A 15238-nucleotide genomic window follows, 5' to 3' on the forward strand; every position below is an offset into this window, starting at 1 on the left:
CCGGCTACTCCCCCTCCGAACCCAACACACACACACACACGCACACACGACACGGGTCTTTCCATCAACACGCACCATCTTCCTTCATTGACTTCTCTCTTTCTTTCTTACCTTCTGATGTGTACTAGTGTCAGTCTGTCTCTTTTTCAGACTCACTCAATCATTCACTCATTCACACACACACACACACACACACACACACACACGCGTGCACACACAAACACCCTCCTTCTCTCTCTTTCTCTCCCAGGGAACAATAGGCCTCTGACGGTGACCGCGAGGCTGAGGAATGCGAGTGTTTTTTGGGGGGCCCGAGCATCTGAAACGGCCCCGGAATGCTGGGAAAACACGACCGAATCCGCCTCCCCTCGCCTTCCACCGGGATCGGTCAAGGCCAGATGAGTACGCCCGGACGAGCGTGAGAAGCGGACGGGGCATCGTGACTCGGGCCGGTGTGTGTGTGTGTGTCAGGCTGCCCCTGCACCTTCGCCTGGACGGGAAGTCGTACCTAGCGATGGGCCCGAAAAACACAGGAAGCCCATATCAGCGTGCCTGGAATTCCAGCATTGTGTTGTGCAGAGACAAGGGAGAATTATGCATTGCTCAAGCGTGAATATATGTACATGGTATAAGTGTGTCACTGTAATGCTGCGGCTGCACATGCACATGCAAGCCTGCACACACACACACACACACACATACTGCATGTACACACATATCACACACTCAAACTTGTGCCCCGGGGCATTCAGAGAGCCATGAAAACAGTGTTAAAAACCCTCAGGCAAACAACAGGTCAGAGTCAGGTTAGACGGATGTGCAGATAAACAGAGCAATAAATTAGATAATGCAGTGTTTGTGTGTGTGTGTGTGTGAGAGAGAGAGACAGACAGAGGAGAGAGTGTGTGTTTAAGTATACACAGTTCTGCAGACACTGATATCCAGGACTCTGTCAGATTACATAAGTGTCAGAAGTGAAGATTTAGCGGCTATAAACAAATACAGACACACACTGGTGATGCACCCGGCTTCACAACGATGTATGAGATCATGAAAAAAAGCCCAAGCCACACCCAGTCACACACACATAATCTGGCACAATGGACAAAAGATGAGGAATGGAGAGTACTGATAGGGCTACTGCTTCATTTTTGTTATAGCTCTATTAGGTGAGCGAGTTTGCAAAATCATAAATCACTGTGAACGCACCTCCTTGTATGTGTGTATGCTATGAGAGAGACAAAGTCAGAGAGACTTTTGATGTTGTTTAATTAAACATCATCCTTAAAAACACACACACACACACACACACACCTAAAATTACAAAGATCAATTACCTGTGCCATAAAAACTGTAAATACAGTACAGTACAAATACAGTAAATACGGAAACAAAAAAATTAACACATTATACCCCTCAAATCCACAGTTAACTGACCCCTTTAACCATATACTGTACATCCAGAACGTGCAAATACACAACAGCTTGTAAAATAAAACATGGTTGCACAAGCCCCTAATTGTGATACACAATGCAAAAGTCTGAGAAGTTAAATACATACAACCAAACGGGCAAAATATACAGCCCCATTAAGACACCATTAAGGCCAATGTCATTGACTAGCCTGTAATATTCTGCCCTAAGTCAGAGAGAGAGAGGGAGAGAGAGAGAGAGAGAGAGAGAGAGAGAAAGAGAGAGTAATGTGTAATGGAGGGTTGCTAAAGGGTTGCTGCTGAGTGTGATGTTGAGAGCAGCAGGAGATGAATCTCGGAGGGCGTGTGCACATCTGTCAGACACAAAGTCATGTAGAGAGAGCTCAGCCTCTGAGTGCTGCAGACAGAGGAACGCTATCCATTCACAACCCATAGACTCACATTTGCAAGATGGAAATTACCGAAATGCAATACTATGACAATTACTGAAATACAAAAATGCAAGAATTGTTAAAAAAAAAAAAAAAGTTAAAAAAAGACATTGTCTCACCATACACATATATCCAGTTTATTCATGATTCATTGCTGCTCTAACCCCAATATGGGCTTAAAAATAACGCCTGAAGAAGAAAATGGCATATTTCATATATTAAACATTCTATAAACATATTTTCAATACCTTCTCTTCTCATTCCGTTTCAAAATTCTCTTTGGGCCTCAGACATTTGCTAAAAACTTTGTTGCACACACAGTCACAGTACTTAAATGCAACAGTAAATATTCCAGCATATTGCAATATAAACATTATATAAATACACAATGCAAATAAATATTGCAATATGCTGGAATATGCAATATTCCAGCATATTGCAATATAAACATTATATAAATAGTTGAGAAATGCATAGGCTGCAACACTGAGAACAAGGTCCCAACATGCATACATTAACATAGCACTCGGCAGACTTAGGCTACACACTTTTGTTCCCATGTGGCACTGAAAAACAGATTACATAATTCTGGTTCCTACCTCACCTATAGCAGAGACAGGAAGCTAGAGGATGTAATAGAACAAAACTGATTTCAAGCGTAGTCCCTGAGAGTCCACATACATCCTGTGTAAAGAAGTGCTTGGAAAAGTGTGCAAATACAGTCCATAATTATTAGAAGAAAAGAAGAAGAAAGAAAGAAAGGAAGAACGAAAGAAAGAAAGAAAGAAAGAAAGAAAGAAAGAAAGAAAGAAAGAAAGAAAGAAGGAAAGAAAGAAAGAAAGAAAGAAAGGCACATTAAATATGTCAGATATTAAGACTGGGCCAATATTAATCTATGGGAATATGTCAAGGCAACAGCTTAATGAGTTCAGTTCATTTTGTCCTACCACAGTCCATTCCTTTGAATGAAACAGCTCTATGAGTGATATTAGGCAGAGGCCCACTGCACACACACACACACACACACACACACACCCAGCCCACTACTGCCCTCCACTGGTCAGACACAGTAACCATGGCATCCAGTCTCTACTGTCAGTAATAAAAAACTAAAGAAATTAAACTAAAGAAAACTAAAGAAAAAAGAGAGAAAATAAGCACAAAAAAAAAATGTCAGATCTGAATAATAACATATTCATTAATATGAGTGGTTGGATATCTCTACAAGGAAACATGGTTCCAAACCAAGTGGAAAGCTTATAACAATAACAACAAGTCACTGATAGTGACTGAGTAGTTATCTCCCCTTGTCTATTGGCTCGTATACAGGAGTTTTGCTCTACATCCATGGATATATTAAACTAGTCTATGTCCCATGCACCCTCCCTGTTTGGACTCAGGGGAGATGGCAGTACCCAGAAACCTGCGGGGCACCGCCTTGAGGCCAGGGGGTGAAAGGTCCCGTCGTGCAGGCCGGGGGGGCGACATTGGTGCCGGTGAGGCCTGGCTGGATGTCCGGCTTCTCGGGCCACACTGGCATATTTGGCTCCACAGTGGTTCTGTTACCGCCGCAGTGTGACACCAGATCCTCTGTGGACCTGGAGAGGCTGGAGCTGGGCAGACACACGTAACCTTCCCTGGAGCCAGACACCAAGAGGGCCGGACACTCGGGGGAGGGAGGCGCAGAACTGTCTGACATGGTGTCTTCCTCTTTGTCTTCATACTGGACGTCCACCGACTCCTGGCACGGTTCAGATGAAGTCTGTCAGACACAGATGTTGCTGTTCATTATACCATGAAGTGACCACAAACTAATTCAAATAGTATTTCTTGTTAATAGTACTTGTTAATTGTTATTTGAGTATTTTTAAACCAATATTTTCTGAAGTGATTGTGTTCTAAGTATATTTCTCATGTACCCTTTCCTCATCTCAAGTCATCATCTCAGCACAATGAATCGATAAGAGCTTATTTCATTTTATTTGCTTATTTTACAGGAATAATGCACATTAATAAACATTTCTGTAAATGTGCAAGAAGTAGCCAAAGAGTTTTTTATCTGTAGTCCCTGGCCAAATGTCATCAATGGCTCTCTAGTATTAAAAGCAAATATAAAAAATACAAAGGACAACATTAAGGCAGATATACTGTAGCTGATATTAAAACACAAGGATACTGACTATTCCTAATTCAATTTAGAATTGAATTTCATGCTGCAACTTTTCTCATTTTTGGATTCTGATGTTTGAGAATCTCTCAGCACCTAGTCAGCTTATTAATGGCACTGATGACTGACCTGACAGAAGATGTAGGGGCCGCTGAAGCTCATGGCGGACGTCTCAGTGCAGTTAACCGTCTCACCAGCAGAGGGCGGGCTGTCACCGTCCCAACAGCCTCCGTCCTCACAGCGCTCCAAACCTTTCTTCTCAGAGTCCTGGGCTGGCCACAGTGCCACATCTGAGGAGCTGCAGGAGAATGAGGAGAAGGTGTTTTCACCCACTAATAAATAACAGAATATCAATTATGAATCTATCACCATCTGTCATTACACTCTTTTTATCCTGATTTTCTGTGTGAAATAAGTGTGAAATGTATTACCAGGAGGAGAAGCTCTCCATGTGTTGCACTTTGCAGATGTAAGTGTTCTCACTCTGCATGACGGACCGACTGTTGAGAGACTGGAGTGGAAAAATATGGAATATTAGAAAAGCATATTATAAAAGGATAGAATTGATTAGGGCAGACAAATTTGGCAGAATGATCAAGTCTCACCTTGATGTCAAAAAGGATTTTGCTCTTGTCTGGAGAGGGAACAGACTTCACCCACAGGACTGCCCTCCTATATCAAGACAGAAAGCAGCTCAGAGTTAGTACAGTATGCATACTAGAAAATCTGGTCAGTATGAAGAGTTTTGTTTCAAATTGACACATCTGAAAAAACTCACACCTGCCGAATATAATGCCAAAATAATGATTGATATCTTAAGACCTTTGGTTTCAAAATAGTTCTGCTTTAAGGATAGAATCATCTGTGTTTCCGGAATATTAACGAATGAATTTCAAGGGCAGTTTTTTTTTTTTTTCTTTTCTAAAATCGATATATTGAATGTGTATCTATATATTCACATGGTCATATCAGTACACTCACATGTACTGATGTCTACTGATATCTACTCCATGGTGTGCACACACACACACACACATATGAATGAACACAATGGCTGGTGAGCACCTCTGACAGGCTGGAACGGTGCAGTAGAGAGTGAGGAAGACGATGGCCACTATTACACCGATGAAGATGTAGAGCAAGGTGCTGAGGGACCAGGAGGCTGTTAGGAGCCGGAAGAAAAAATGAAATGACTGTGATGATGATGATGATGATGATGATGATGATGATGATGATGATGATGATATCACAACAACAAACAATCATGGCAATGACGACAACAATGGAAACAGCAGTAAACATGGACAAGCAAGAGCCACAACAAGACTACAGTAGATATGAGACAGGTACTGTAACGTGCCTGCAAGGGTACTAGAGCACTAATATGAGTTATGCTACACTGCAGTCCCAGATCTTGGGATTCACCTTCAAAGGCATTATGAAGAAAATAAACCACTGAGTTCACAACACAAAAGTTGCTCAATAAATCATATAAGTGTTGTCTGAAAATATTGTTCCATAGAAAGAGTGAGGTAGAGAGGAGGCAGAGGAGGGCAAATCAGTAGAAAGAGGATATGGAGAGAGAGAGAGAGAGAGAGAGAGAGAGAGAGAGAGAGAGAGAGAGAGAGATTCAGACTCTATGAGGAGACACACATGAATGAAGTTGAGGCCACAAACAATAACAATAAATAATGTACTTTTCACTTGTTTTGGTCCAGGCTCCAGGAAGAAATAGAACAGAATGTAATTCCGACAAAGAAGGGTGAGATTAAACATGTATCTAGGAGTGTGTGTGTGTGTGTGTGTGTATGTGTGTGTGTGTGTTACCTGCGTGTGAGGACCACTCCGCAGGTTTGCTCCATTCAGAGGGGGTTCCTTCGTAGCCTTTCCCAGGGAAAGCCCTGACCTGGACCTGGTAAAGCTGGGACGGGTTAAGAGACGCCTGCAGGACGTTCAGGGACGTGGATCCCTCTGAGACGGCCTGGAGGACAGCATGTTCCTGATAAAGGACAGGTAAAAGATTATTTTTTTTGTGTCAGTTGATTCCAATTGTGTCTGCGTAGATGTTCGATCATATTTCAAGATGGCCACTTTGACAGAAATATTCACATTCAAACAAAACAGATGAGTTCCAGTTTAGGAGTCAGTGGGGATGGAAAGGACAAAAACATTGATCTGAAACTTGTCATTTCTCACCTGATTGTGTGCGATGTAGTAGCGGACCTCGTAACACAGTCTGATTTTGGTGGAGGTGGCAGGCTGAGTCCATTCCACCACCCAGTCCCCTTCGCTCTTTCTCACTCTGACTTCGAGGGGGCAGTCGGGACGAACTGCACACAAAGAGATTGGTTTGCAATAAATGCCACGATAGAAAAGTGGACTCCTGATACACACATACATGGTGATGGTAGAGAAGGTGGTAGACAGTAAAGGTAAAAATGATAATACCAGCCACCTTTAGTCACCAACTCACAACCAGATTATTCTCAGTTTAGTCATCAGTTTAATGCCAGTTTAGTCCAAACTGCCCCAATTTTGAGCCAATTTAGATGGGCCATGTTGTCTATATCTACTATCTATGATATTATCTCATTGTCATTTCATCATCTACGTCTCAAATAAAGGATTTGTTTCTCATCCTCTCTGATATCCCTCGATATAACCTATATTCATTTTGTCAAATTTGCCAATAACCTTCCGAACTCAATGTAATATTGCTCATTGCCATTGCCTCTAAACACATGTAAAAATATATAAAAAAAATTCACTCTTTCTTTATTTCATATTTTTATATTTTATCTTTTAACTTTTATCTTATCTTATCTTATCTTATCTTATCCCATGTTATCCTATGTTAGATGCAGTAGAGCGATTCAAACACTAGGTGGAGGCACTGACACACATCTACACAGCTCCTATAGCTACAGTATTGGGTGTTTTTATGTTAGTGGGACAGATTCTCTGCAACCCTCTCTTTCCTCAGAGCTATTGATTGCATTTCCAATTACCCTACTCTCTCTCTCTCTCTCTCTCTCTCTGTCTGTCTCCAATATGTACAAACGATTTAAACTGTTCTGCCGTCTCTCTGGTGTCTACTCACTGTGTTGGAAGGCCTTGAAGGTCTTGGCGTTGCGTGTGGGTTTGAGCTCCAGCAGCAGATGCGTGGGGTCTGGGACAGTCAGAGAGCAGCTGTACCTCAGCACCGGCCCTCTGAGGTCACTGACTGTAGAGTTAACACAGCACCGCTCAGACCTGCACACAGCGGGGAGGAGAGGAGAGGATGGATGGATGGATGGATGGATGGATAAATTGGTGAACCCCAAGGAGGAGAATAGCTTTAGGCTGGGGATGAACTATTTACCTCTCTCTCTTTCACTCACACACGCAGGGGTAAACACACACACATGAACAATCACAGGCATACAAATAATGGGCTCACATAAAAACACACACACACACACACACACACACACTGCTGGAGTAACACTGGACTCACGGTGCAGTGTGGTTGTGTCGGCAGGCCAGCTGGTAGGTAATGAAGTGAGCCAGATCTCTCTTCACCTCCCAGCTACACAACACCTCCTTCTCTCCATCCAGCACACAATGCAAGCTGGGAACCTGCCCAGGGGCTGGAGAGAGAGAGAGAGGAGAGAGAGGAGGAGAGAGAGGGAGAGAGGGAGAGAGAGAGAGAGAGAGAGAGAGAGAGAGAAAGAGAGAGAGAGAGAGAGAGAGAGAGAGAGAGAGAGAGACATTCAAACAAACAAGCTAATAACACCGGCAAAAGCTCCAGCCAAGACTTTTCCCAAGCTCCCATGAAGAAGGACAGAGAGAGGAGATTAGAAGCGTGAGGAGAGGAGATAAGGAGCAGGGTTTTATTTTGAAGCATTTCTGTATCTGTAAAAAAAATAAAAAATAATTAAAGATCCTACTGGAGTAAAATTATCCAGTACATTAAATATGCAAGCTGAATGTTTTGCTCTGAAGTGTCAGATTTGAAGCTAATTTGTCGTTTTACACTGCATGTACTGGAAGGAGAGATTCATCATGCACAAATTTGCTACTGTTTTGCCCGATAAGCAAAGCCCGATGTGTTTAACGGTCTGGGTCGCTCACCCTCTGCAGTGTGCCAGCTCACTAGCGGGCTCCAGTCGCTCCACTGCCCCACCTTCCCCCTGGCCCGCACCCTGGCCTCGTACCTGCAACCCGGGAGCAAAGACTCCGCTTCCATGCTCATGTGGGTGCCTGTCAAATCCTCAGTCTGCAGAAAGAGAGAGAGAGAGAGATATTTCATTCTTGGGTAAAAAGGAATATTTGTTACAAGTATTGTCACGGATGCTGTGGCACATTTCTTATTATTGTTGCTTTTATCGAGATTAAAGCTGACTCTGCAAGTCATGCTGAATAAAAGTGTCAGCTAAAAGCTCAAAGTGTAAATGTTGGGCCTTTATTTGCTTGCCTATAGTATGATATTTTACAGTCTCCTTAATATTCATAAATTTTACTTATAGCATTCCACGGGGCTCAGAACAAGACTTGATATTAAGGGCTGTACTTCATAAAATTTTACTAATTTTCTTATTTTTTGTCAGATTTGCCCCATATTTCTCCTGTCTATCTGTACTGTACAGATGATTGTATGTTTTTATATGTATCTTTAATTACAGTTTCTGGACAATAGCATCTGGCCACAGGGACTACAGCTGAAAAGTTACTAGTTGGCTAACAATGGCGCATTTACCCTCGGGTTGATTAATGTGCACTGTCCCTGTTTAAAAATAAATAAATAAAATGAAATGAAAAATGTTGCAAAATATTGATTCTTGCCACACACCAAGTCTCTAGAAAAACCTTTATTTTACATGAGATAAAACGTTTCCTTCTTCTTCAGGTTCGTTCTTCAAAATGTGTTGTTCGCTCCTAAACTTTTTATCTCATGTACAATATAGGAACTTTTTCCAGAGAGTGTAGAATCATCAGTACTTTGCCACAGAGGTTTTTCCTGCACTTGCCAGCACCCTTAAAAACATTTTCCAGCGGTGCAGGGGTTTATCAGTTTTTCAAAAATATTAATCTCTATAGTATTGGCCCCATGAATTCTGGGCCATCCTGGTCGTGCCTGTCAGAAGGAAGTTGTGGTATGATGTGAACACAGATACAGCTGAATCTCAGCTAGCTGTGGCAACCACTGGTTTCATTAGCTTCACTCAAAATGCCAACAAGCCCTTTATAAGTCAATTATTATGTTCAGGACCTTCTTTTACACAAGTGCCTGGTAAAATAGCATCCTCATGTCCCTTCTCATGACTGCTGTAGTCATATTAAAATTTCCCAACTCCAATTTTGACTTTTTTTTCCACACGAATTGAAGGATGATATAGTGCTGGTAATGGTCTGAGAAATTTTAGGCTTACGCAACTTTTGGGATTATGAAACCCTTTCAAAGGACGTTGCATAATTTCCAAAATACAGAGCTGTCACTGTACTAGCGAGGCTGTTCCTGATAAGTTGGCATCTCGGCCAGAAGTTGGCAGCGATATGTATGTTTGACACTTACGGTCCAGCTGTCCTGTGTGTCTCTCCTGTAGCTGAGCTGGTAGGTGAGGTTTCGGCTGAGGGGGGAGGAGGGGGGGTAGGGGCTGGACCACCGCAGCAGTCGGCCTCCTCCGTCTGCAGCGTGTGCAGACAGGTTCACCGGTGGACGCACTCTCACTGTACAACACACACAGCAAAATACATATACTACGCAATGGCAATATTTGTATTGAAATCAGTCATTCAATATGATTGACAAGTGATCTTGTTCCATAATCTAATGCATTGATGTGTACTCAGTGGAACAATTTGTTTATTACAAGTAGTGGAAGTAATGTGGAGCTCACGTTACTGTAATTGAGTAGTTATTTTTGTGTACTTGTACTGTTTTGAGTATTTGTTAAAGTCAGTTATTTCACTTTTATTTTTTCTGAAGTATTTTACTTCACTACATTTTAAATCACATCCATTACAGAGTACAGATTTTGTGGCTCTCCATAAGCAACAGAAACTAGATCAACATAAATTGGCCAATTGTGGAGCCATTCAAAGTGAACGGTCAGTCAGCAAAGAAGAGTAATCTGGCTTTACTTTGTTTGTGCACTTCTAATTGTGCAATTTCAAATTTTTCCAATTAAGAGAATCTAGTTTGAACTCAAGAAAAAAAGTAACTCTTTTAAAAAGTAACTTCTCTTCTCAAAAGTAACTCAGTAATTTTTAATCTGAGAAAAAAAAATGTATGAACAGATTTCCATAAAGTTTGGTAACAGATAGGGAGGAGCAATTGATTCTGGTGGCGATCTGATGATCTGAGGTTTCCACCATTAGTTGAATATCACTGTTTAGCCATAACTCTTTGTTGATGATGATCATGATGACAGTGACGATGATGATGATGGCAATGATGTCATGGAAACTCACAGAGCTGAGAAAGTTCCAGAGGCTGGTGGGGGACAGACGAACAGGGAGTGAGTGTCTTGGTCTTGAAGAAGAAGGTGTGGCTGATGCCAATGGAAAACGCTCCGGTATCATATCTGCACTGGACTGTCCTGTGTTCATCTGCATCTGGGACCGGACCGGAGGGCCGACACAATGTCTCACTGCAAGGACATGGACACAGAGCTGAGTGAAGACTTTTGCTCCAAAATGGGATATTCCCCATTTAAAAAAGGATCCTAGGTTTCAAACAACACAAACAAACACTTTCTTTGATTTCTTTCAGCTTCAATGTCTCCATCCAATCCCCTTCCTTCCTCCCTCTCTTCCTCCCTTCCTCCCTTCCCATCTGTCCCCCCTGCTCTTCCCCTGTCCCCCGTACTATTCTCACCTGTTGTTATCACAGTTCCAGACCCAGAGCTGCAGAGGTGTGTGTGTGTGTGTCTGTGGCCCTTCCCTCCAGCTACAATGGACGTGGGTCTTGTAGTCATTCTGGCACTGTAAGGATTCCAGCACTGGAGACACTGGGAAGAGAGGCAGTGATCAGTCAATATGCTCAAGTGCTGAGTATTTACTGTAACTAGCCTTTGTTTTCAATGATGTCACACTGTTTTGCTGTGGTTTTCTATCTCTTTTAGTCATCATTTGGTTTAATTCTAGTGGTGACACGAATAAAAGCCACATGGCCTGGCTTGATAGAGACAGATTAAGCCGAGTGCTGATCCAAATTCTAGCCTGAACTGATTTAAATGTTCGAAATTTCACATGCGTTTTGTGCTGAGCGAATACTTGGGAGACTTACCGTCCTGTGAGCCGCTCTCACGGAGAGAACAGCCGCCTGGACCGGAGCAGAGAACCGGGAGAGGGAGCACCGAGCAGAACACGGCCCAGAGGAGAGGCATCATTCCTGGGGGGGGGGGGGGGGGGGGGAGTTAAGGCCCAAAGCCCCTTGATCAGGGTTGATCTCAGGAACTCACTCACAGTGCGTGTATTCACATCATCAAGACGGCTGGAGTGGAAGATGGGAAGGAAGGGGAAATAAACATGAAGAGAGAGAGAGAGAGAGAGAGAGAGAGAGAGAGAGAAAGAAAAGAAGTCGCCAGTTTACTAGAAATAATGAATAAGTGTGTCATCACCACACTGCAGCTCTCACTTCCTTTCTTGACTGTCTGCTGGCGACTGGATGTCACCACATACACCTGCTCCTCTTATCTCTCTCACTCACTCGTGATAAGCCTACTGTCTAAAAATTGCACTCGCCGAGAACCACAGATATCAGCAACTATACCAAATAACCGTGACGTACAGTAGATGAAGGATATTACCACTCTCTACTTGACACTCCCCGCACTGTGGGAAAAAATGCTTACACCATTGTTTCTTCAGTTTCCCTTAAAAAAAAAAGGCTTACTAGCATTTTTAGCATTTGTCAGTATAACCAAGGGACAGGGCAAGCCGCGAGCTAACTGCCATGGCTTATAAAGGGCTGTTGTTAGAGGCTTTGAGATCTTAAGGGTGATACAAACGTACCATATGAGACTCTCTCTCTCCCTCTCTCTCGCTCTCTCTTCATGTTTAATTCAAATAAACAGAGAAATGGGAAAGTAAAGGAAAGGGGGAATAAACTGAAAATATAGCCTAATTGTAGAAAACGGAGAAATTGTACACAATAATTTCAGTAGCAGAAGAAAAACTGGGGTGTTTTAAGAGGTATTCAAGCATAACAGACTGCACTTCTGCCTTTTTACAGTAGCTGGCTTGGGAAACCCCCCACCCAGGAGTGTGGGTGAATGAAACACCAGTTAACCCCATAACCCTAAAAGCTTTTATTGTTTACTTTCCAGCAGACGTCAGATGTCAGAGCGGCAGGTTTGACAGTGATGCTCATGTGAAGCTGCAAATCACATAAAATGTGTGGCAAAAAAACATTTGTAAATCGAGGTGAGCCCAAATCAAAACCCATGCATGGAAAACCTGCTGCAGGTAATTACCAGTATGCATGAAGCTTCTGAGAATTGAATAGAAATGCTCACACACGGTCACATGGCCATAAAAATAGTTTAACTTACTGCACTCTTACCTAGTTACAAGGCCTGTTCTTTTTACTTCTTCAACTCACTCACACGCACACACACACACACACATACCCCAAAACAAAGTTTGCAGCGGCCTACACTATCTCTATAATTTCAGACAATTGATAAATATTTTGTGAACTTAGATTTATGAGGTTCTGACATTGTTTTTCTTTTTTTTTTTTTTTAAATCAAAATTGAGTTATCCATATATTCATGATCTTTGATACTTTATACTTGTCTGGTGTTATTTTTTCAAAGAACTTTTTGGGGTTAAATATTTTAAAAGATAGAAAGCACATAACAGTTTTGCCAGCTGCTAAGTTTTTATGCTCCCCACCCATAAGCTCAGAATTCGTAGAAAGAAACAAAAAATGAAGATTAACGAACACCTGGAGCAGTTTCATTCAAACACATACATACAATATTGGACATACAATATTAAAGTTAAAAAGTAAAATATATTTGTTTGATGATATGTTGATCTTTTACCCCCAAAATAGCTTTACTTCTTTACAATGCCAGCAAAACCAGAATGCGCAACACAAATCACCCTAGGGAGTGTCACTATGTCCCCAAAGTCTTATTTCTTGATGTCATCAAGATCATTTTGGGGTCTTTCCAGGTTTTATCACAAATCAACATAAACAAAACACATGAATGTTTTTATAATTTGGATTTAACTAGCTGAAGCAAAATTAAAAGGTTATTTCAAACAAGGAACAGGATGTAGGCCTGTGCGAGTTTTAATATGAGTGATAAAATACGTCTAATATTGACAATAACTTAATGCCAAGTCAAATCTACACTGTTGTATTGATCAGAAAATGTTCCACAAATGTTCCAGAGTCTGTGGTCATTTCCTACCTTACATTATGGATTTCCTTTGTCGCCCGGGTGCAAAGCTTCCTCTATCTGTCTGTCTGTCTGTCTCTCTCTCTCTCTCTCTCGCTCACACTCCCACCCTTGCTTCCTTCTTGTTAAACTAAGTTCTCCTTCAAGAACATTGCAGAGCACTCTGTGGGAGTTTCCGCTGTGACAATTTTAGTTTCCCCTTTAACAGTTAATGTTGTGTATTCTTTTTGCATGATCAGCTGTTTTTAGTTACAGGTTCTGTGTTGTGTGAGAAGCAGCGGGCGGAGGGGGAGGGAGGGGGGGCAAGGGCAAAGATACTTCCATCACCTCATATTCTTCGAACCTGACATATCAGCACACCCGGATTTCTCTCCCTGCCTCTTGCAGCCGTAGTTGCTTGGAGATTGTATATAAGTACTGAAAGTCGGATTAAATGAAAACACAAATTATTCTGGAGAAACAGCTGATGTAAGATAGATGAAATAATGTATTTTAGGGTTGTCTAGCAGCCTAAAAAACGGGTAAATATTAGATTAGCCTGCACAATACCCCGCAAAACCAGTTTGGTTTCTGGGAAGGAATTCTTTTGAAAAAGTCAGTCCTAGGAGAAAAAGCAGAAAAACATTTGCAGCCGCCCCAAACACTTTTTGCATACTACTGCTACTGCTGGGTGAAAGTATGACACTGTAGATAAGGAGGGTGGGCTGTTCAACCCTTTGGCCACAACAGCCTTTAGGTGAGATCTTACTGTGCAGAGGAGAAGAGATCAGTCTAGCACCTCCATCAGTGGAGGTGCTAGAATGCTGGTACCATTTAACCATGTGAAACTCCATCAGACAGGCCCCTCTCTCTCTATTTTAACAGTACACTGGTAGCCAGACCACTGTCAAATACTATTTTGTATGGTTTGTATTATTCTCTGTTGCCATATGAGAAGGGTTGACCACATATGAAAACGCATGCATTCCCACAAAGTCTAGACCATCACAGAGTAGTATTTGAAGGTTCATTTAATAACATCAACCCTAATGTGATACCTTATTAATTCTCCTTTGTTTCCCCTCCTACAGGGAGGTCAGAGGTCAGCTACAGAGCAGCACCCATGTTGTCGTCTTGCTCAAGGACACTTCCTACTTCCTACTCAATAAGGAACCTTGTGGCTAAAGTGTATTGTACTTTTCTGTAACTGGCAAATTACCTAGTGACAATCTGACTTGTCTTGTTGCAGTAAATATAACCAATCTGGCTCTGGTTATGATAAAATGTTAAGAATTTGGCCCAGGTAGAAGATCATCATCATGCATGATCCATCCTGAATTAGCCCTGCAGTGACCATCTCAGTCTATTCTGTTATTCTGTTGTGTAGTAGTTTTTAGTGGTGATTAACCTTAGGGAAAATTGACCAACAGCCTACTCCAATATGCAGTAAGAACCTAATCTTGATTGGCCACTAGCATACTAGTTGTGATTATCTAACAGCAGTTCATCTAAAATTCAATATGATAGCAGTACACTGGAAAAATACATCAATACAATGCCATGAAATACTTGTGTTGATTCAAACTGTGAGATATTAATGTCATATAATCTAGAAGAGTCTCATCTCTCACGCCAATTACGGAAGTGAAAACAGAAGAACAAATAAAACATGTCGTTCCCACGACTGATGCAGGCAACTGCTCGGCGCAACGGTATCAAGATGCATCATAACCTCAAGTTTCATCAAAATCGGACCAGTGGTGTAAAAGTTATGACCTTTAGAATTTTGAAATTTTGAGCTTTAATTATATCATCCCCATCAGGCCAGTC

The 15238-nt window shown here is 41.9% G+C and overlaps 1 protein-coding gene across 2 annotated transcripts; it reads right to left on the reverse strand.

Moving 5' to 3' along the window:
• Positions 1–1297: 1297 nt before the first annotated feature.
• On the reverse strand, positions 1298–11411 carry csf2rb (colony stimulating factor 2 receptor subunit beta). Of its 2 annotated transcripts, none has more exons than XM_071546375.1 (14): positions 11302–11411; positions 10891–11023; positions 10485–10663; positions 9586–9740; positions 8145–8289; positions 7528–7660; positions 7132–7283; positions 6228–6361; positions 5859–6030; positions 5097–5193; positions 4637–4703; positions 4463–4542; positions 4161–4329; positions 1298–3605 (listed from the first exon to the last, which is right to left on the reverse strand). In XM_071546375.1, exons 1-14 carry the CDS (start codon positions 11402–11404, stop codon positions 3261–3263), a joined length of 2064 nt encoding a protein of 687 aa, XP_071402476.1. In that variant the 5' UTR covers positions 11405–11411; the 3' UTR covers positions 1298–3260. The 2 variants fall into 2 exon arrangements, with proteins under 2 accessions (XP_071402476.1, XP_071402468.1); XM_071546367.1 differs by having other exon boundaries at positions 1298–3626.
• Positions 11412–15238: the final 3827 nt, after the last annotated feature.

Source organism: Centroberyx affinis, unplaced genomic scaffold, assembly GCF_046629955.1.
Source record: "Centroberyx affinis isolate AG114_WGS23_722 - 3 ecotype Tasmania unplaced genomic scaffold, CSIRO-AGI_Caff_v1 ptg000262l_1, whole genome shotgun sequence".
NCBI classification, from domain to species: domain Eukaryota; kingdom Metazoa; phylum Chordata; class Actinopteri; order Beryciformes; family Berycidae; genus Centroberyx; species Centroberyx affinis.